This window comes from Pezoporus wallicus, unplaced genomic scaffold, assembly GCF_028554395.1.
Source record: "Pezoporus wallicus isolate ANWC-B61680 ecotype Strahan unplaced genomic scaffold, APGP_CSIRO_Pwel_v1 scaffold_2584, whole genome shotgun sequence".
Lineage (NCBI taxonomy): Eukaryota > Metazoa > Chordata > Aves > Psittaciformes > Psittacidae > Pezoporus > Pezoporus wallicus.
Window position 1 is genome coordinate 5,376,490 of NW_026642851.1, and position 23,985 is coordinate 5,400,474.

General features: G+C 40.5%; 1 protein-coding gene across 4 annotated transcripts in view; it reads right to left on the reverse strand.

The window, feature by feature from the left end:
- FAM171A1 (family with sequence similarity 171 member A1) overlaps positions 1-23,985 on the reverse strand; it is a 96,115-nt gene that overhangs the window by 7,926 nt on the left and 64,204 nt on the right. For all 4 annotated transcript variants that reach the window (XM_057432505.1, XM_057432507.1, XM_057432506.1 and 1 more), the window contains 2 exons: positions 17,224-17,382; positions 11,919-12,095 (listed from right to left, as the gene is read on the reverse strand). In XM_057432505.1, coding sequence (XP_057288488.1) covers positions 11,919-12,095; positions 17,224-17,382 — 336 coding nt within the window. The remainder of the gene's footprint in view (positions 1-11,918; positions 12,096-17,223; positions 17,383-23,985) is intronic.

The window sequence follows — 23,985 nt, forward strand, 5'->3', positions numbered from 1 at the left end:
TGGGGTAATGGTTGGACTTGATGATCTTAAGGTATTTTCCAGCCTAGATGATTCTGTGATTCTATGATACAATGAAAGGTTTAGAAAAACACATGTTTGAGAGGATTTCTAGATCTAGGTGACTAATATTGCCAGACAGTGACTCTGTATTTGCAACCAAACTGAATTTGTAGGCAACAGGTGAAAGGAATTACTGATGTAATTGTCAGCTTTCCAAGTATCGTTTCAGTCTGTACAGGACAGCTATAATCTGCTATTTCATAAAGAAAGTCACACAAGACAAGTGATTTTGATTCACAGTACCAAAAGGACCAAAATCTGTACAGATCTGCACACAGAGCATCCATAGCTGTCATATCAGAAAATATAACTGAGCTGTCCACAGTTATGTGTGAAGGTTCTAGAAAACCCAGGAAAAGTAGATTCATTTTCTCCACTAAGATGATCACTATCCCTTCAAATTTTCTACCCACACACTTTTTGGGAAGATGTCACACTAATAGACCTGAACCACAAGGTGAGAAATAGCCCATAGGGCCAAAATCTGCTTCTAAAATGTCATTTGTAAGAAAACTCCTGTAAGCTTAAACTTTGTAATCTTTTTCTGCAAGTTCTAGACAACAAGATTGTGCACCAACTATTCAAATACTTAATAACGTGAAAAAGACTAAAAGAGATATAAAACTGCTGATTAAAAACAGAAGACTGGAAGGACCTGGGTGATGAATTCATCATGCTTCCCATACTTACCTTACCATCTCTAAGCCCTTTACATTTACACACAAGCAGAACACATATGCAATGTAGCAAAGTTCATTACCTTTGCAGTCTATATAGCTACCTCCCTGCGCAGAAACTATTACTGATTCCCTCACTAGGGGGAACTTGTGTTCAGCTTGCCTTATTCACATCGCACTGAACTCTTAATGAACACAATCCTCCTAATGGCTCTTTAAAAGCCTTTTGCTCATAATACTCTGCTTACATAATGCAGTGATCAAGATACTAACAGAGGCTGAACTCTTATCGCTGTGAGCAGAGCTCAGCTGCCATCCTGCCAAACAAGCAGCAGCTCAGATTGCTCATATTTTAGCAATGAAAGGAATCCCTGTATTTGCAATTGAAGCAAACAATAGTATCTACTGCACATGATCAGTCAGGTTTCATGCTTGTCTTCTGCTCTTTTAGGTCACCCTTTTTTTGCTAACCACTGGATATACACAAGAAAATGTATGGGTCTATATAACATTAGAGAAAAACGTAATTCCCTCTTTCTCTTACGGACAGTGAAGAATTTCAAAAGACTAACAAATATATCTGATACTGGTAATGGAACTTTTGTTGATGATACCCTACATATCAGTATGTGATGACTGCTAGAAAAGAACTACTTTTTAAATGGCACTCTCCTGACTTCCTTCATCAAGACAACACCAAGTGCGAGTTCCTAGGAACCATGGGTACACATCATCAACTGCCTTTTTTAATACCTTCTTGGTCCAACATTTTAGTGATAAACTCTCCTCTTATACTTTCACCATATCTTACCAGTAGTCCACTAATAAAACCGAGCATCCTCCCACATGATGGGATAACAAGAATGAAGAACTTCATCCTTCAGAACAGCAGCGGCAAAACAGGTTCGAGTGGAAGCAGTTGAAACGCAAAGTCCCGTATTGTTTCTTATGCGACCATACAGCTGTAAGCCAGCACAGTATTACTGGAGGGAATCGATATGCCTTTGGTATTCTCCAAATCCATCACAACATTTCAAGTCTCTCTCGTATTTCCTACTTTATAGCTTCTAATATCCTGGTTGCTTTTCAACTATCATTAAATACCAAGCAGCATTCTTGTAGTTTACTACGCACAATGCCTTGCTTTAATAACTAATGCTGGACCTCCTACCAAGCAAAACCCAACCACATTGTACTTTCTGGCCATTGCTCCTAGTGTGTTTCAAGCTGCCTTGAGTAAGCAAGACTTCATCGCTGTGCAGCCTCAAGAGTGAATTCCCTATCCTGCCCCAGATTCTTCCTTGCAGGGTGAAACAAGATGTTTTACTCTTCTAAAAAACACAGCTGCTTATCCTCTGTGTCGTCACATACTTGCTCTTGTAAGCAAGAGAGGAGACTGAGGGGCAATGGGTAAAGGACTTTTTCTGTCCTTTCCTATCCACTAGCCTGCAAATGGAGTAAGGGCAAGCAGCATTCATTTTGTTCTGTGCAAGCAGGATTCCAACTGCAGAACTAAGCAGAAGGATTTAGGAGGGAAGAGAGGTTTTAGCTCCCTGCATGGCTGTATTATGATCATTTAATTCATTATTCTCCAAATATCCCATAACATCTACTTCCTCCCCTACCCAAGGCAGCTCAATCAACTGGCTTAATTGCTTATAAAGTTTAATATATGATGTGCAATAATTGTTAAGTAACAAGTGATATAGGATTATAAATAAAAAGCAGTACAGATAATTGATGTAATAGAACTGGTAATTTTTGTTCAAGATTGACTGTGTACTTACAAAGAAAACTTGTCAATGGATCTCTGAAGCAGAAACAGCAAGTTCAGTATAGTTTGTAAGCACTGTATGATTTGGGCCAGTTTGCCATTAATTCCTAAGAAGTGTCTGGTGCTCCATGGAAAACTTCTATATATAGAGACATTCTTGCGTATAGATCACTTTTACATTTCTCTTCCTCTTTTTCCTCTATTGCTGCTCAGTGGAGCCAACATGCTGATCCAGGATTCAAGTCAGGGGAGCTGTCTCCTGGCTCAAACTAATGGCAGGGGGAGAACCAAGAAGTTTCTTAACTCTTTCCTCACTAAAATTATATTTAGGGTTACTGACCTTTTCAAATAAATGGTGTCATTTAACAAACTTTTAAAAAAGCTTATAAAACAGCTACCCAGCACTCCTTCCTATACAGAACTTAAAACCAAGGCAAGAGAATTACCATCATCGACACTACAAAGGATATAAAAATGAGAGTACTTTAAAAGAAATGCAAATCAAAAAACAATCAGATAAAGAACACTGAGCTCCATCTGGCCGCAAAAAACCCATATATCAGAGACAAGTTGAAGATTTCAGCAGAACAGGAGAAATAAATTCTGCTACAGAGAAGCATCTTAATGCTTTGCAGTGACTTTGATTCTGATGAACATATTTATCTCAGGCAGCTTTTAGGACTTGCCAGTTGGGGCAAGAAAGGGTTACAAGTAAATTTAACGGCAACAGGTTTGCACATTAAATCTTTGTTTCAACACACATTCTGCACCAAAAATGTTGTTGTGTAATTTGAACTGGTTTACTTTTAAATCATATTGAGAAACCACACTTTCAGCAAGGAGGGTGTCCATGTGGGCAGCTACTGCAAAGAAGCCATCACAAAACAGCTATTCTAGACTATTTTCCTGCACAATCAGGTCACTACAAGCACAGCCAGTCTACCAAGAAAAGAGACATCCTGTTGTCTTCAAAGGCACTAATTATTCAATGTGGCAGCTTGCTGGATCCAGGCAGCATGAATGGATCTGATTTTGTAGCACGATGCCTCTGAATAAGACATTGCTTCCATATTTTAAAGCTAGACCTTACTATTTTAAATTAATCCGTGGTGAAATCCAGGGAATCGTGTACCTCTCTGGCTTCCACGTGTGTGACTCTGCATGGTGACAACCTTGTGCTGCTCCAGCTCAAGCAAATGGCAAACCTCTGACTGGCCTACATGAGGCAGGACCACACTTCATTTAGGCGGGATTGCCCCACCAGGCCACCTACTCCAGAGACATGCTTGTGACTCCTATTGAAGTCAAGAAGAAAGGAGACAAATTCCCCTTGTGTGTGCTGGCTGTATGGGAAGTTGCATGCTGGCGCCCCAGCACACAGTGCGACTCTCTGGGAAGATGTACAATGCTGCTCACTTCAGGTTGAACTTTCTAAGCTAATTGTTTCGGAGCCTCCCAGATCATTACTGCTGCAGTGATTTCTGTTGACTTTGACTGTGACTTCTTCCTATCACTGAGCAAAACAGTTCTGGTAAATGACTGTCAGAGGAGCATGCTGTAGCCAGCAGCTTTCCCTAAGGACAGTCATAAAGTCTAAATATTGCTAGTGTTTAAATATATGGAAGCTGTGGTATTTTTTTCCATGGATTACTTTCACATGTGAGCTTTTGGTAAGAAACTCTTCCACTGATCAAATACTGGTTGTTTTTTATTTTGTTTCTTTTAACTGGCATCATCCAATCCCACTCAAACAGGGAACCAAAACTGCGCTATTTACAGCATGAATTATTTCCATCCAATAGGTTTGACAAATAAGAGGATTTAATTAGCCAGAGAGCAAATTAAGCATAATCCCATTATATGAATTTATTTTTATTCACAAGATTATCTTCCCTGGACAAAGGAGTTTTGGAAAGAAAAGAAAGATACTTTTAACTGTACAATTAAATAGCATAGATGTTTTAAATAAATATAATGGGAAGGGCTTGTCTTTCAGCATGGATCTTTTCTACGCTGTTTATGATGTCTTGCAAGACTGCCATTGCCCCTTGCTTGGGCAGAGATTCACAGTTAAATGGCGATAAAGGTGTCAAAAGGAATGAGGCAGGTTGTTAAACAGGGTGTGGGACAGCAAAGGATATTCAAAACATACAGTGTTTCCAGGAGTAATTGATTTAGACACTTCAAATGGCAATGTTGTTATGGAGGTTAATCAAGGGCAAGTTTGTGAAAATAACTTCCTAAAGCATGTTCTGACATACATAAAATGAAGCTTTTAATTCTACCAGCTGAAAGCTGCTTATCAGATTTCTTCTTCCAACCGAAAATCACCTCTAATCTGCATCAGCACAGGAAGTTTTACTACAGAAGGATAGTTTCGGGTGTTTTTTTTTTTGTTTGTTTTACCTTTGTTTATTTTCTAGAAAGCAAAAAGCTGCTGGAATTGGAAGCTGAAAAATTCCTTCTTGAATATTGGTGAGATTACAATCCTCCTGCCTTCCCCCAATGCACAGGGGTTTAAAAATTCATAGTATTTCAGTTAATATTACAATTTTGGTTTTGGAGTTGCTAGGCAACATCAAAAAAAAAAAAAAAAGTCCCTGCTCTGAGCTCATACTTTCATTATTCTGCCACTCTCACAGAATTTGTTACACAAGCCTTCCAGGGCTGAATCCTGCTACTGTTCAAGCAGCACCATCATTATTTGGTGCGCTGTAATGGAAATGTTTTTAACATCATACCTTGAAGATATTTGCAAGGATGTCTAACTGTTCTATTTGTTACTAGTGTCTGAGAAGCTCTGTAGTTTTTGCCATCTCTACTCATTTTTCCTCTTAAATCACCTGTCAAGTAAAGAACAAAAGAACACAACAGTTTCATTATTTCATAATTTTAATTATGTCAGGGCAGAAGGCAGAGCACATTGTCCACAGAACTGCTTGCATTGCTTCAGTCCCCTAGCATTTCCTTCCAGAATGCCAGAAGAGATTACTAAAGGAAATGACTTCCATACATAATTACTGGTTAATAATTGTATTTCAAAAGGGAAAGCTTAGCTATGCTCACTAGACCACCATCCCTAGTTACTGGTGTATGTGAAAGATATTACCTTTAATATTTATCACATTATTAACCACATTCAGTCAATTACTGACAAAATTGTTAGAACAACTAACAAATAAAAGCTCAAGGCAGTTCAAAACACTGCATGCCTTTTCCTTCAGTCAGCCTCACATCACGCTCACATTCAGTTTCTATTTTTCAAGCTGGAAGTAGAAGCAGACACACTTAGATTTGATCTGCCACCCAGGAGCTGTCCCAGCTCCTCCTCAGCCTCTTCCAGCTCCACCCAGACATTTCACACCCTGCTCTATGCACTCCTGCATGTATTTCCACCAATCTCCAAGTCCTCTCCAGCTCTAGCAGCTGCACAAGCACAACAACCTTTAAATCTCCACTTCTGAAATTTCCATGTCCACCTCTTCCCACCTTCTACTGCATGCCTTCTGTAGGTGGAGCTACAGGGCCATCTACATGATGCAGCATATAGTCTGTTACTAAAACCTGTTCCCAGAAGCCACACTATTTGTATCAGCAGTGACATAATAGTAAAGTATTTGCATTTATCACTAAGCTTTGGCACCAACCTGATTCCTTGACCATCCTCTTAAGCTCCACCAGCATGCTATGCCATACATATCTGCTTTACCACAAATGCAACTCACATGGTGTATGAGATAGGCAGAGGATCAAACAATCCATTCACATCACTTTCACATGTCTAAGTCACAACATCCCTTTTAAAACCAACATACATATCAATAAACAAGCACAACTGCATCCTGTGATCCCCTACACCTCTCCAGAGGAATCACGATAATGAGAACATACCTCAGTGAGCTACACTGTGAAGCACTGGAGGAAGAGCTTCTTTTCCTTTCAATGCTGAGGTCTGTCTACTACTCTGCAATTGTATCTGCACCTATTATGTACACATCGTAAATGGTAAAAAGCTGGGTTTGGTAGCTGCCATTTCTATGGCAACACACAAAATATGAAATTCTTTGAGAGCAGTTAGTTAAAAATCTGTATCCCTTGGCGTATTTAGTCTTTAAGAATAATTTAACCTGCACAGCTGAGATAGAAAAGGAAGTCAAAAATTGTCACAGAATTTGTAAACTACGGAAATAGTGTAGCTATGAACTTTGTGAAAACTTGGATTTCTTCTTGCAATCTGCAAATACATCTCCATATTACCAGTGAATCTGAGCTAGAACCAAATGTTCTGGATCTGATTATATTACATTCAAAGAGGCAAGTACTTGTCCCGAGTGTCTGATCAAGTAACAGACAGCAGAAGCTTTTGTTAAATGATTGTTTTGTGTTACGCAGTGTATGTCTGCAATCAGAAATTAACAGAATTCATAGCAAAAGGGAATGATTTTTACTTTTAAACTATGAAAACGTTAGGTCAGTCTTGTCTTCAGGTGGATTATCTTTGCTACCACATGGGGAATCTTGAATCAGATTTTTACAAACCATGTTATTTACAAAACATGTGCAGTGAACTAGACAGGTAAGTGAACAGAAACCCGCTTACATCTTCTGCCTGACAGTAGCTGTTGCTCTCTCCCTATGAACAAAAACCAAGCACCATTTAACCTCCATGAAATACAGCAAAACCATACTGCAGTCAAGTTTAAGTAGGCACTGATACTGTTTGTGCATTATGTATACCCTCATGGCTTCTGAACACAGAAAACATTATCTTCATTTTGCTGAGGAAAGAACATCAGGAAATTCTGACTCTACAAAAATAAATGGAAATTTTACCGCCAAAGGCAGGACATCACCCTGAAAAAGCAAGTACCAGACTCTGAAATGTATTTAGAAATCTATTATGGCATTAAATGCAGTCAGAAAGCACTGACCAAGCACAGCAGAGTACATAAACTATTGTGCTTTACAAAGCTATAAAAAGTGCTCCCCAAGATACTCTTCTCTGTATTCTGCCATCACTTTACATTAATACATGGTTGAGATTTCAGGCACTGGGGAAACATACTGCTCTGCAAAGAAGCTAGTAATTTAAAGACAACAAGGTCATGTCAAAGATGTACACCGAGTGTTCGGAGAGGAGGAAGAGCAGACAAACGGTACTTCATTTACCCGTACTGCACAAGAAATAACACATTTTAAGGAGGAGGAGCAAAGGAGTGTAGGTTTAACCCCTTCACTCCACAGTCCTTTGCCCCACAAGGTAAAAATAGTGTTGAAAATATTTTCCTGTTATTGGGTGGAATTAATAAACTAGCAGATACATTGATACTGCCACTGAAGAATAAATCCCCTTTCCGTATTATGCATACTGAAATATTTGGTAATATTTTAAAGTCCTTCATACAGCTCTAGATGTGGTTGTAGAGGTCTAGTTGCAATATAATGCCTCTGGATCACATGGGATGAAACTGAGGACTTAAAATGGAGAACTCTGGTCTTACAATTTTACTCACTGAATCCAACAAGAAACAGACACCTTAACATAAAGCGCAAGCCATTTAAGTGGGGGCTGAGGAGAATACAGCTAAGCAAGTGCTGTGTTATTCAGTCCAGCTGGTGAAAGCTGGAAATGATACAGGAGGTACAAAGTTTCCTTCCTACTGGGATCTGTAGCATTCATTTCTGACTGAAGAGGACAAGGCTAGAAAGAAGTCTTGGATAGAAATCTGGTGTCCAAGAATAGAGAGATTAATTTCATTGCTGTAAATCCTGCTGACATCAAGGCAAATACAGAGGGAGGAAGTCATGATCCCAACCATCTGTTTATGGATAAAGAACAAAAAAGTTTTCCAGCCCTTCAGATTTTGAGAAGAGAAAAAACCAACACATTTGGGAAAGAAAAAAAGCCAGGAACCCAGAAAACCACACTGAGCAATCCTGATTTATAAAAACAAGAACCCATATCTCTTCTTGTTCAAACCTTTAAGTGTGCACTATGAAATAAAACTACTCTCCTACAGCAGTGTGAAACACAAGAGATACGGATATGTCAACAGCAGGGAATGATTAAGATACATTTTAGAGTATGCACCTCCAGAAAATCAGTGTACCTGTGCTTATTATTACCGACACTAAGAAATGCTGCAGAGAAAAGTGGTGGAATGCATCCCCATCACAAGAACAAGGCTAGACATATTCCTTTACCCTAAAACTTCTCCCAGGCATAGCTAGCTGCTCTTTATTAATTATCCAAAAAGGTATTACTGCTTTAATTTGCTTGTTGTGCATGCAGAGCAGTAAGTTTGTTTTGTAATGGAAAATCTCATTTGGAACAGCCTAAACTAGATGTAGCAGATTGCCTTATTTTGATGTCAGCCTGCTTTTTCTGGCTGTGTGTTTCATCAGTGTCAGTGGAACCACCCTCAGCCCTAAGTAGGCTATGCTGCTTCTCCTCCTTCTCTCAAGGGCAGAAACTGTAGTCATGAAAATACAGATTGTTTACAGTAAACATCCTAAAAAGCCATTAATTATTTTTGGCTGCTATAATATGCTAATATGCCTAATTTCTGTAGAAACTATAAAAATCTCTGCACTTCCAATCAGGCGCCACTGGGTTTATATTAGTACATCATGAGATCAGCAAAATGTATGAAATTCTGAGGTTTAAAACATATTTGTGGTATTTCTGTCCCTTCTCCATTTTCCCCTCTAAAAGTGAAAAGTAACTCTGCTTTTTAGAGCAGAAATTATACTTCATGCAGTAATGATGACAACCACATGGATTCTAAACAAAAACAATGGCTTGCACGAACAAGCACCCACTGTACTCTGCTAGAGAAAAGCACTGCACTATTGCCTGGTAATAGTCACAGTTCCCTATCTCTGGCATTTACTCGATTTTCAGATACAAGTGTGAAAATTTAATCCGCTGAAAATCTATTAAGGAGAGATTGCAACAGAACTATCACTGAAAAAAAGCAGCTCCTGAAATGAAAGACAATCAGAATAATGAGGTTAGGTGTCCTCTCCTGACAAGGCACAGATTTGGCAGTGCAAATGTGTTAAACTTATTTGCCAGTTAACTATTTCTCCAGCACGGAGCCATCCCAGCCATCATCCATCCTCCTCCCTTTACAGTCCAAGCGCAACAGGAATGGGGAATGACAGGATAACACCGTGTTTACTTTACATATAGCTACTTTGACAGCCCTTAGAGTGCTCATGCAGCCTGCACAAATAGAATGGCTGCCCTACTTATTAAATTAGGCTACTTTAATATAAATTGGTTGGGACATGGCCAAAATTCTACTAGAACTGGCATGATGCAGTCAGGGCTCAAATGCGTCTTTGTTCAACATCTTTGGTTGCATGGAAAGATGCTTGCTTCAGCTGAAGTGTGAGCTGGAGCCTAAGCATATCATCTTCAATACCTTCCTCTCCATGGCTTTGTGAAGCTAAGCGACCCAACAAAGACACATTTTGTTTAGTGGTCCTCAAGCCTTCCCTTTCCAATAACACAAGTCCTCCAGCAGTTTGTCATGAATCAAACAAGGCTGGACTTGTCTCAAGATTGGGAGCCTCAAGCCTGCAACACTAATTAACTAACCCGTATTGCTGTTTACTAATATATACTGTACACAAAAGGGTAACTAGCTTTTTATGCGCAAGAGTAAAAACCATTTTCCATACCAAGAGCCTTTGTGGCCCCATGACAGGGGCATGGAAATTCAGCCATAAATGAGAAAGCTCTATAATCAAAATCAGAACCATTTTACTGAAGTGAGTGACTAGCAATGAAGCAGTCTGCAGCTATAACACAGCTGACAGGAAGGACTGGGGATGGACTGCTTTCTGTGGAGAAAGTAAACGTGAGTCAGTCTTCCCTGTCTTTTTCTGAACAAGGGAAAACAAAATAGTTTATAAATTCACAAATTAAAATCAGTTTCAGGAAGAATGCAGTGAAACTTAGTGTGAGAGCACCACCAGAGAAGTGCCATTTCCACAGTTAAGGGAAACGCTGAATCCATTCACTGCACTCTTTTTTCTATTACTCAATTTTCATAGAATCATAGAATCGTTAGGGTTGGAAAGGACCTTAAGATCATCTAGTTCCAACCCCCCTGCTGTGGGCAGGGACACCTTACGCTAAATCATATCACCCAAGGCCTCGTCCAACCTGGCCTTGAACACTGCCAGGGATGGAGCATTCATCATATTCAAATTTATTCTTTATTAAATCCCACTGTTTCACACTCTAATACAGCCAACTTCTGACAGAAGACTTACAGCATGCTGTTTGAAAATACATCACCTTTTTCAGTGAAGAGAGGCAGGAAGGAAGCAAGAAATGTTTCCCCCTTCACCTCTCTCACTCTCCCTCCCCTCCCTTCCGCCAACACGCTGGTTTCATGCTTGTTGCTCTACTCCTGGATGTGATCATACACTGGCTCAAAGCATTTGCCTTGCAGGGACAAAAATCCCACCAATTGTCTATACAGACCCACATTTCTGGCTCTTTTTCTTCTTCTCTTCCTCACAGCATCTATCTTTCTCACCTTCCAGCCTTCTTTTTTTCACTTCTTTTTCTTAACAACCATCTGGTCCATATTTAAGAAGACACAGTGCAATTAACTGAAGGGGGACCACCAGAAAAGACTTATGGACCCCTTAATCATTTTCACTTGGAAGGTGTAAAGATGGCCAGCACAGTATACCAGCTAGCAATGAAAAAACAAACAAACAGAAATAGGGAGCCTGAACCACATATTTCTGGAAAACGTCCTGTTTGCAATGGGAAACATTATCCTAAAGTGTAGAACACTGAGTGCATTTTACAGCTCATATTACTCACTTGGTCCTTTCAAAATTATTTTATTAATTTTGCTTGCCTTATTTTTTTTAATTTGAAATCATTTATATGTACTTTTCTGCTTTAATGTAGTAGTCAATCTTAAAGTGATTTACAAAAGAAGTTGGTACTATATTCCCTATCTGACAGGCAGGAAACTGAGCTACAGACAAGAGACAGACCAAAGGTCAGATGCTGGCTGCTGGCAAAGATAAGGCTAGTTTCCATTTCTCCAGGCTTCCAGTTCAATGCTGCAGTAAATATGTCTTCCTACTTCTCCGCCTGTGGGTGAAATCAAGTTCTTTCAAGATAGTTTTTACATGAAATATTTAATAACTGCAAAAATGGTACATTTACAAAAAATTCTGTCTAGAAGTGGCACACAATGCTACTCAAGTATATTTGCATATATACTATGTGTTACTTGATGAATAAAACTCAGTCTTCTTTTAGACAGAAAACAGATTTCTGTATGCTTACGTTAACATAATAAATACAGCAAGACATTTGTTTCAGGCAAATGAAGCCATCCAGGGAATCCCAATGAGATGTTACCTACCAAATTTTTGGTCAAACCTCCACGCTGGAACGTGCGCATTGTGCTTCAGGTTGCTGTTTGTTGGCAGAGGCACTGTTACATAGATGGGGCCATTCACAGGGATTGGAGTCCCATCGCTGTTGAGGAGATGAACGCTGACTGCAGTGACAGGGGTGAGGTCATACCTAGTGCTGTTTCCTACCAAGAGAATGAATGAATATTGTGACCACAGAATTTCCTAGAATTTACACCCATGGTGTCCAAAAATGCAGTACTACACCAGCGTATTTCCTCTATGGACTATGGAAGTAATCCTCCCCACCTTACAAAATTCACAACACAGATATCCATGCTTCTGTATTTTTCACTTAATTTTGGAAAATTGTGAAGAAAATGACAATGAAAAAATCTCCTGCATATATTTTAATTCATCTTAAATAAATATATATGAATATCACAGTGATAATCATGGCAAAAAAAAAAATAATCTCACAAGCCTTTACTATAGCCTCACATGCCCCTATTATAACTGACAGCCAAACACGCAGTGCAACTACAATGATGATCAGGCATATGTTTAAGAATGCCAGGATGGGTTTCCTTTGGCCTTTCACTGAAATAAACCAAGCTAAAGGGATTATTAGGATACACAGTGTTAGCTCCTTATCTATGTAAGGTAATAATAATTACTCTTTATGTTTAAACTGCATGCCAATGGATGTTACCTCATGACAACACTACTTAAAAAAGCGTTATAACCCTTCAGCCATTTAACCAAATTAATCAATGACAGGGAAAAATACCATGTATATATAAAATATATATATATATATATGCACACACACATGTATTCGGGGTATATACATACATGTATTCAGAGGAGGAAAGCTTGAAGTTTAAAACCAAAGAGAACTGAAACTTTAAGCAATAGTGGTAGTAGTTCAAATCTGAAGAGATGGAGCTTCCAGTTTTACGGGTCCCTAGTGCTGCCAAGAGCATCAGTCCTGCAACCTCCTTCGTGCTAATCTGGGGTTGTGCAGCTTGTCATCTTGCTGTGGGGCTAATGTGACAGAAGTAGCAGCGGTGCCTGGTTGGCAGAGCACGGGGTACTGTCCTTCCTGCAATCCTGGTGCCTTACATCAGCATAAACTGCCTGTAAAAGCACATTCACACTCCGCAGTGGTACACTACCTGCAACGCTGAGACACACAGTATCCTCAGGAACATGCATTATCTCAGTGACTATTCATTAGGATGAGTACATTTGAGAGAATGAAGGGAAAGCATTAAGACCTTTATGACTTCTCCTAACAGTGAGTAAGTCTCAAGGAATGGCTTTTAAATTTGTTATCTCTGAGTAACAGCTCACCAAAGTTAAGACATCACCAGGAGAGGGGTGGGAAAGTGGCAGGAAATTGGCAAACGGAAAGGAAAAAGATAAAACTCCTCAGAATTTTCAGATTCTTTGGATTTTGCAAGAGTTGCCAAACTGAAGACATGGAAAATAACCAGCATGTGGCTTATTTACTATAGCATCTGCTCTGATGCACATTTTCCCCAGATTCCAAGGCAAGCGTCACTGCTGCACAGCTGACAAGTAAAGGGGAATGCACGCTGCTTTGATCTACTGTGAACGGCAGGGCAGAAGCATATCTTCCAGAGGAATTAAAATGCTGAGAAAACAGGCACTCCGAAGATGACCATATAAGAAAGCCACAGAGCTAACAGAGAGAAAACCAGAAAAAATAAGGTTTGGAAATTCAGTTAAGGTGTAGGGGAAAGCTGAAAGCCTACCCAAGCATTTGTATATTACAGGTTCCAATGGTGCACAGTATCATCCCCTTACAGCCTTAGAATATAAAATAGAGGAGGGAACTGGTGGGGGAAAAGTTGTTCCTTTACTCCCGACTGTTCGATCCACTGCTTCTGTCACGCACCTGTAACTTATGTCAGACTGATACATGTCCCCAGGTCACTGGACTTGAGCCACTAAGTTTCTCAGGCTGTATCACAGAAATAAATTCCTGGTACTTAGTAGCATAACCTGACTAAGTTCTGGCATACTACAAATTCCTAATGACAAAAGGTACAACTTCAGATCTTAGTTATCTGAAGTAAGATTAATATTTAAGATTAAATTATATATTTTACTTATTTTTAGATATCAAATGTCTTGAATTTCTCTTTCATTAGTGTCTTGATAAAGCATATCTGCCTAATATCTGTAAATATGAGTTTTCATCCCCAGAAAAAGCATTCTGACTTTGCATCTTTTTTACTTAAGATGTACTGACTTTGCTCTGTGTTGTCTTGTACTGATGCTTTGCTCAGTGCTGGGTTGAACAAGTTATATTAGAAAATGGAAGAAATTTCTGAAATCCACTGACCTCTGCAAGAAGAAATAATCCTTCAGTTTTCCACCTTGCACAGTATTTAAATGCTCATTAAAAAGATAAATCTTTGTCTTTTCTGTTGTAAAGGTAAAGTAAAATCAATGCTTATGAAATTCTCACATGCTAAAAAATGATAAGCACATGCACAGATTAAATGGGAATGGACTTCAATAAATGTCAGCTTTCATTTCTTTCTTATCATTTTTGACTTCTGGTGACCTGCAAAGAGCTCTAAAAATAATCAGAGGAAAATCCTCTGTGATTTAGACTCAACTCTTTATAGAACAGACTACAAATGCAGCAGGAGTAATGGTTATTAGCCAGCTTTGTCCATTGCTGTAGCTGATGTCAAGTTTTGTTTACCTTAGTTAAAAAGACAAGATACTGTGAAACCAGTCTGTTCAACTGGTGATTAATACAAACAATAAGCTAATACTATACAGGCTTGTCACTACGAGCAGCTAAATTCTCGGAATTTTTATGTTTGGAACATGCTGATTCATGCAATAAATTTTCACTGCTCCATATTCGACACCCAGTTGGGATTTAGTGGAAACTGTTGAACTCATAGACAATAGGTCTTAGTTAAAACAACTGTAAAGTCACTCTGGATGAATATTAGTCAGAGAACTGAGCTCACTGAAACAAATGGGAAGACCTCTCCAAAACTCTACAGACATGTAGGACTGTGAAAGAACAGAGGAGTAACTGGGTGGGGAAGAGAGGTGAGAGACAGAAGAGACGGAGCAGTGTTCAGGAACACTCCAAAACTTCCCATGCATGTAAAGTTTTTTTAGACTTCTAGAAGTTTTACATATTTTCCTTTTGATAAGAGAAATATTCAAATTACCCCAGCAAGTGGTGATTTCATTTTTTATTTCTGAAAAAGCTTTTCAGGTGAAATCTTCACCAAGCCATGTGGAGATGAAGGAAAGCAAGTCAAGCCAAGTTTAGGATTTTATAGTTCCATCTTTCCACAGGAGGAGAAACTTCTCATAAAAATGGAGAACATTTCACCTATACTACTGTGCATATACCAATATATTGTATTTGTAGTCTGTATTATATCATACTGAATACTAATACTACAGCATTCAGAAAACATGGCTCTTCAGAGTCTTTTAAACCCCATCTGCCAGTCATTTTGGTCTTTTGCGACATACTTTCACTTGAAGGCTAGTAACAGTCAAATCCAGGGCTCCATGCTCAAGTAGAAAAGGTTCTGTCATGCAAGCAAACACAACACTAAAAATCCAGGGGCGCATTCACCTGTTTTGTAGGAGGCAAAACAGGAGAAAGACGATATCCCGGCTATCTGGGGTGTTCAAGGCCAGGTTGGACAGAGCCTTGGGTGACATGGTTTAGTGTGAGGTGTCCCTGCCCATGGCAGGGGGGCTGGAACTAGATGATCTTAAGGTCCTTTCCCACCCTAACTATTCTATGATTCTATGTAAGTCTCAGGAAAGTGACCATCTGAAAATTTGGCGAGACCTATTTTCACTAAATAAATGCAAGGGTGGGAAGTTGGGTTGCTGAGTACTAAGGAAAGACTTGGGAATCCCACACACATTGTTAACGCTTTGTTCAGTGGGTTTAGAGATAAAAAGAAAGGAGATGAGGAAGGAGACAGACGAATGAGATCAAGTGCATTCCTTCATTTTAAAAAAGAGATAAACAGATATTTGATCATGTCTGAATATGAAGAGCCAGATAAGACTGATGGTTGAAGATGAGAATAGGGAAATAACAGAGAGAGAGAATGAGATAGGATGAGATGTACTCCCTGGAGCAGACAGAAGTATTGGAGTAAGGTAGCAGACGTTCCTAATCATAATAGAAAAGGGGATATTCAGATTTGTACACAGGGAAGTTTATTTTGCCTTTTTTTTTTTTTTTTTTCTTTTTTAGGGAAAAGATAGCAAGCTCAGTATATACACACATGACCTAGCATTCAAAGTCACCTAGATCAATACATCACAAGTAAACGCATCCTGAGAAACAGCAGGGGTTATTCAGCCTGCTTCAAAGCAGGCTCTTTACGCCTATGCCATCCTCGCAGGTCATTCCCTAACCTTGTCCAACACCCGCAAGCAATTGTTTCTAAAGCTTAAACTATTCTCACCATAGTGAGGTTTTTCTCATAACTAGTCTGTATCTCTCTTGCTGCACTGCAAGTCCACTGTTGCTTTCTACATCACTAGGAACACAGAGAAAACATTATTCTCCTTTTCCCAGCAGCATTTTATGAATTTAAAGAGCTCTGTTCCCAATTCTTCTATTTTTTGCTAGCCTACACAACACCAATTATTTCAATTAAGAGTAAATGAGAAGTGGAAGAAGATTAACAGGCAGTCACAGTCATAAAAATGTATTACAGCTTTGAACTGAACAGTGGTTGTGTTTCTACTATGAATTTTCGTTGTTTTCCCTTGGTGCTAGATGAATTTGCACATTTTTGGCTAAAGCTAGATTCAAAAGTATTAACCAAGCCATTGAAACAAGTCATAGCTGAAACAACAGAATACTGAATCCTTGATATACAGGCATTTTATTTATTTTTAGAAAAAAAATGAACAAGAATTCTATGGCATCCTCAAGTTAAATTCTCTTTTGTCCCTTCACATTAACTTCCATTCTTGTATGTGCATGTGTGACACATTTGGAAACTTAGCTCTAAACTACAAGTGTTAACAAACTTTTCTGATCTCCCAAGATCAGAGTTTTCACCTTTGGTATTCAGTGGCCCCATTTAAGGGACAGCGGACCTTGCTCTCTTGCTTATTGGAACAGCACGTTGGTAGGGAAGTTGAACCTGTAACATCACATGAATTTTAAGGAACATCTGCTGGAATGGGGAATGGAAAAAATTGTATGGTCAAAAGTCAATCTCAGGACCAGTATGAAATCAGAGCAAAAACAAAGTAGTGGGTTACCTGTTCCATTTCCATCTAATCCCTGCAAATAAGGAAAACTGTCCACTTCCCAGGGTGAACTGGCTGCAGTCAGATATGCTGTCAAATCGCTGTAGCTAGTGTTCTCAGGTAATTTCACAGATCTTCTCTGAAAGTGAACTTGTGGCTGAGTCCGTGCACCTAAAAATAATTAGAAGTGACTTTATATCCAAGGTGGGCAGAATACGTAGGTTTCTGCATTTATGGAGGCACATCTACAGTCGTCTTTTATTATAAATTGTGACAGTTTGTGAAGGATAGAGACATCAGAGGGCTATTATGAAAGAGGGGGGAAAACAGTATTTTTACACTTATTTTGCACTCGCCATTATTTTTCCACAAGTATTACAGAGCAAAACTGTTAAGGCACCTAATGTCAGAGGCTTTTCTTGCTATGTTTTTCTCCCCTGGATCACCTCCAATTTCATTACATGCTTATTTTAATGTATATATCCGAAACTAAAACTGAGTTCAGAGACAGAGCACGTGAAAGCATAGAAAAGCATCCTGTTCACCACATTTGTTTATATTTTGTTTTTCCTGAATTCCTGAAATAGCAAGATAAACGTAATTTATATTCTTGAAACTGATTTTCTAAGGGACAATTCTACCTGTAGTCCAAATTAACTTGTGTAATCTCTGTATTTAATTTTTACAAAGCTTTGGCCACATGACCTACCTCTAGTGCTGAGGGAACAATTGCTTTTCATTTAAATCCCTGGATAAAAAGATTTACTTGACAAAACTTGGGTGAAAAGTTTCCACATTTTCCCACACAAAGAACACATCTAAACAGAATCAGATTAGTGGGCATCTAAGATTTCTCTCTTTTCCTCTGTGTTGTATAGTTTGAGAGTTTTTTTCAAGATCGCTAGGTGTTAATTGAGGGGTCTTTGCTGCAACATGATTTAAGAGTGTTTTATGTGCTATGGCACTTCATGTCTCATTTAAATCTCAGTTTATAAAGTCAACAGTCTTTTTTTCAATGGATGCTCACCATTATCACTGTTCAGCAACACACAGCAAGACTCCATCTGCAAGTTTGTGTGTGCAACATGCAAATTAATTTTTAAATCAAAAGCTATTGTATTTTCTGGAGCTCATTTTGAATATGCACAGAACACACACACACACCCCAGCACAAAATCAAGAGGCAAGCAGGTTTTTTCTTAATTCACATTTGACTATGCAGTTCAAAGATGTCAACTCAAAACAATTTTGCTTTTTTTCCCCTATTAGTCTCTGCCAGCACTTTAAGGTTACATGCAACTTCACAGCAAGAAAGATTAAAGAGTTTGACTCTCAACTCCTAAGCTCTGTAACTGCCAATGTCATTAACCAGGAGACTGGAATCTTTTCTTCCATTATCTTCTAGCAGAAGCTCTAGCTATGAGAAAACACAAAAATTCCACAGGACAAACTTTGTACTGGCCAACAGGAATCGCTATGTAGGCAGGCAAGTACCTCCAAATGGCTGATCACTGTTTAGCTCTCATGTCTTTGGCAATTCTGCAAGAAAAAGCTATAAACCAAGCTTTTCAATTTCTGAAACACATAAGTATTTACAGCAGGCTCTCAGGACTGGCAGTATCCTCAAGTGTTTAAGACAGGCATTACACAACACTCATGTGAAATAGGGAGAAATCTCCCTTACCCAATTTCTAGGTTTCAATGGAAAACAACACGAAAGACTAAATAAATTGACTGCAATGAACTTGGGGAAGCTTTCTCTCCTGAGTGCTCTGCAATACCACAGTAGTTTGCTATACCCTGGGAACAGATCTGTTCAGGGAGCTGGGAACCTCTGACTGCACTACTGAGCAGGCTCCTACAGCCCGTAGTGATAAGCGTTCACAGTAACAAAACAGAAAAAAACCTGAACACAATAAAGAAACTGGCATTAGGATTACCACTAACAGTTCAATGTAAAATTGTAGGCTCTTCTGCAGTCTGAATCTCTGGTTAAGATGACTTACGCAAGTTGCCAAGAACCAGTATTATATTTCCAAAGATCTGAAGTAATTAAGAATTAAAACCAAAGTAACTGCTGCTGAGTGTCTAACACTGTAGTTTATGTGAAGGCTCTACGGTCTTCTACTAACAAATAGCTGTTTTGTAGCACTAGGAGAGCAATGAGGTTCCAAATTTTAACTAGATAGGGAGGACTCAGAAAGCCAGTCTTAGTTTCTTGAATCCTAAAGGCAGCACAAAGCATTCCTGTGACTTAGCCCCAAACCTGGCAGGAAAACTTGGATGCAAGTTTTAAGGTGAAAGAAACAGCTTCCTCTGTAGATAGTGCTTATACCTACAGTAAATCAGTGCAGAGTAGTTAATTCACACTCTACGTTAACAAGCTCTTTGATAGAGATCTAGCCTCAGCTGGACCTCTCCAAACCTGGCAAGAGCCTTTGAAGGCGCAGAATACCGGGACCTACCGGTGAAAGGCTTGTGAGGTAAGCAGCTACCAAAACTTTTGCCTTCTCTCACCACCTTGCTAGAAAATAATCCAGTGTATTCCTTTAGAGGAGGTCATAGAGGATTTGGGGGCATATGTTTAGGAATAGATTTACTGGGGGAATTGGAAGTGGTAAAATGCAGAGACAGACTTGTGCTGACCATACTCTCTTTTTTTTCAACAAGTCAACACTTATCACTGGGAGTGGACTGTTATTGCTTCTACTGAAGGTACCTGGACAGCATGCTGGGACATCTAGTCTAGGTCCTGCTTTGCCTAGAAAGGTGGGACCAGATGATCCTTGAGGTCCCTTCCAAGCTGGTATTCCACGATTCCATGATATCTAGTTTTGACTTAAAAACCCCAAACAAAATCCAAACACATTCAAGTATAAAACTGGCATGTGACCTCTCTCCACTTGGTGAGTGCCATGAGGTATAAGACTGCTGAGCACTGATCTTACCTTCTTTAAACATCTTCTTGTCATACACTGGCCCTGCATTGAATCACACAATGATTCAAAGGCTGTCAGCTCCAGTTTGGACTGGAGTCTGGACTGGAGTCCAAACTCCAGTTTGGACACACCTGAAGACATAACCATCTCAAAGAGTCCCTCTAGGGAACCTCTCGTCACACTGAATACATGACACATGGCATTACTGGCATTTGAGCTTCAATCTATGCAAAATAACATTGAAGTATCAGTAGTTCATGCTCTGATTGCTCATATGTCAGAGGCAGATAGAGGGTACCCATACAGCTCCCATTCACTGAACGCTGAAGGTTCAGCTCATCACTGGGCTGGTATTAAGTAACTTAAATGACCCAGTGGCTGGCAAGCTCCATCCCTTGCAATTACTGACAGAGCAGAGCAGTGGAATGTAATGCCATCATGAAAATGAAGCTGGCTGCATCAACTCAGACAGACCTCTCAATTGCATAATAAGTCGCTTGCTTGCTTAATTATTCAGAAGCAACTGGTAACTTACTGTACCAGACAGACCTTTCTTTCCCTTTGACTGGTGCTTCCAACACCAGTGTTCCCAGTCTGTTCCTGGGTATAATGGGTTCTGTTTTGCTCTCATTTTTGCACTGAGGTAACTCCTAATCAGCTCTTTTGAAGCAGAGTGAAATTACTGGGAAATAAATTGGAGAAGTAACAGAGAAAAACTAGGTCACAAGGACCTTGGATCAAGACAAGAGAGGCTCCATTCAAATTTTAGTACAATGTCTAGGCTGTCCTTCATTCAGGTTTCACCATAAGAGAATTCCCAAGAAAAGGATTGTGGGCTGTTCCCATAAAATAGTTTTTACTGGACAAGACTGAGAGTTCAAATCCCAACCCTTAGAGTACTTGGGGTATCACTTTCCTCTTTTATCCTCTTTCTCTGCTATACCAGCAGAACCAGTAATACTATTCTAATTTATATATATATAGGGGACACTTTGGATCAATTCACTGAAGGGAGCATGATTATGTGGGAAATATTTATGAGTGTCAGTTGTTAAATTGTCCCTCTAGCCTTTTAACATCCCTCATTTATTTGAAGAAAGGAAGCTGTAAATATGAAAAGACTGTTCTTTTAAAGTTAACTGCATATTAGCACTTTACAAAAGAGTAAAAGTATTTAATATACTGTGCTAGTAGAATACTGTTGGTAAACAACATTTCATGTCTTGTCTAATGGAATCCCTTGTGGTTTAACACAGTTCACTGTCCATCTAATCTAAACCATTAGATAATATAGCTCTCAAATTGCAGAATGTCTGTATGGCAGCTGTGCTGTTCTCAAGCTCCTTCTGAGCATTCCATCAGCTACCTAATTTGTTTAGTGCTTTTTCAGCTCCAGTTGTATCTACTGCTATCATTAATGAAAAGCCTATTGTATATCTGGATGCTTTCTAACGATAAAAAAAGGTGTCAGGAAAGCATAACTGTATTATATTCTCTCAGATAAAACAAAGTTCTCTTAGGATATTATTGAAGGTAGTATTCCCATGCTTATTAATTATCTGGTGGAGTGATGCTAATCATAATACACAGGAATAAGACAAAGTTTATGCACAATAAGCTCACAGGAAGAATGTGCCTTGTTTTGGCTCATTAAAGGTATCTTTAAAAATTTCTGTTCTTACATCAACAGACTTACCTCAGTTGTCACATCAACTGGGCTAAGTCAGGTCTGATCCCTAAATCAGATTAACATTTTATCCTTTACTGTGTAATTCAGTGTCCTGGGTTCAGCAGTAGCAGTCATGTTTCTCCTCCTTGGTAGCTGGTTCAGTGCAGTGTTTTGACTTTCGGCTCGGGAACAGAGCTGATAGAGATGTTTTGGTTTGGCCAAGGACTTTGTGAGCCTCATGCTCTGCCAGGGAGGAGGGGAAGCCGGGAGGAAGCAGAGACAGGACACCTGACCCAAACTGACCAAAGAGGTATTCCATACCACAGCACGTCATGCCCAGGATGTAACGGGGAGTGAGCCGGAAGGGCTGGGAGACTGCGGGGTTGGAGGAGGTATAGGTCGGTGCTTGGTCGGGCTGAGGGGGGCGAGTTATCGGTCGGCTGGTGCTGAGGTGTTGTATTCTCTTCCCTTGTTATCTCCTTTACCATTATTATCATTGGTGGTAGCAGTAGTGATTTGTGTTATACCCTAGTTACTAAACTGTTCTTATCTCAACCTGTGGGAGTTGCATTCTTTTCGATTCTCCTCTCCGTCCCTCCGGGAGCAGGGGGAGGGCAAGAAAGGGGGGGAAGTGAGCGAACGAATTACCTGACTGGATTTAAACCACGACAGTTATTTTTGGCGCCCAACGTGGGGCACGAAGGGTTGAGATAACGACAGATTTGACTGGATTAATAGTCATTCGTCACAATGCTGATTTATTGGGTATCAGAGTTGTTCTTCTTGATCTCACAGCTTCAGACCGTTGTAACTTACGTAGAGCCGGTATTTGCTGTGTTAGTGTTTATCAAGTGTGGGGCCTGGGCTAAGGTTCTTGTCTCACTGTGCTTTATGGCAATGGCTTGTAATACGGGCAGGCTCCAGCAGCAGGGCGGGACGGACGTGGCCGTGGACTTGTACCTGGCCGTCCGGCTGCTCTTCACCGTCTTAGCCCTCACCCTACTCTCCATCTTCGTGAGGCTGCGGGGAACTGAGGGGGAGCGGTCCCGGGAGCCGGCGGCTGCTGAAGCGGCCCGGGAGAGCGGCCCCGGGGACCAAGCGGCGGCGGGAGAGAGGCCGGAGGCCGCGAGGGGACGGCTGCCGGTGGAGGAGGTCGGGGCGGTCGAGGAGAGGAAGGAGGCGGCTGCCGAGCAGCGGGAGAAGGGGGCGGAGGAGCCGAGCCCCGCGGAGGAGCCGAGCCCCTCGACGGCCGAGAGCATCCCCCGGAAGCCGCCCGCCGACCCCCAGGAGGATGCAGGAGACCACGCAGCACTTCCCAGCAAGGCAGAGGAGGAAGAGCTGGACTCAGGAAAAGAGAAGCCGGTGGTGGGAGAGCCGGCAAGCACAGCAGCTACACCAGCCCCAGTGACAAGCACAGCAGCATCGTTTGAGAGTTCTGAAGGCTCTGAATGGCCTTTGGGTATCCTTGGGACCTGCCTGCTGATTGTGATGGGGATCAGCATGTTGGCACACACACAGGCTGTGTTCTACCCACAACCATTTTGTCTGATCTCAAAAGTTAAGCAGAGTCAGGTTTGGGTCTTGTCTGGGGTTAGACAACAATATAGGGGGACCAAGAGATTTTCCCCAAGGCTGGACAGTCATGAGTGGCAGGGTGTGTGGGACAGTATGGGCAAGTATCTAGTCCACTGGGCCCCTCCAGTGCTTTGGAAGCGTCGGAGATGGAAGGCAGCTGTATGGAGTCCCCAGCAACAAGCTGCAGAAACTGCTTAAGGGGACAGTGAATTATTTTAAGCCTGGTGGGCCCATGGCACTTCAGGCCATCAGAGCAGAGATGCAACACAGAGATGGACTCATGATCGAGGGGTGGACTTAACAATGGACACTATTGCCCAGGTTATTCACGAGTGTGAACACTGCACACAGTCTCTCCTGCTCTGGAAGACTGTTACAAGAGATGGAGCCTGACATGGACCAGATGGACGCAGCAGCTTTATAGGGACTGGTCCATGCACTAAGATAAGAGTGCACCGAGATAAGAGTGATGGTATATTGAAAATGTGGGATCTGAGCATGACGTGAATGGTATGGAATAAGGGGTGGATAATGTCCTGGGTTCAGCAGTAGCAGTCATGTTTCTCCTCCTTGGTAGCTGGTTCAGTGCAG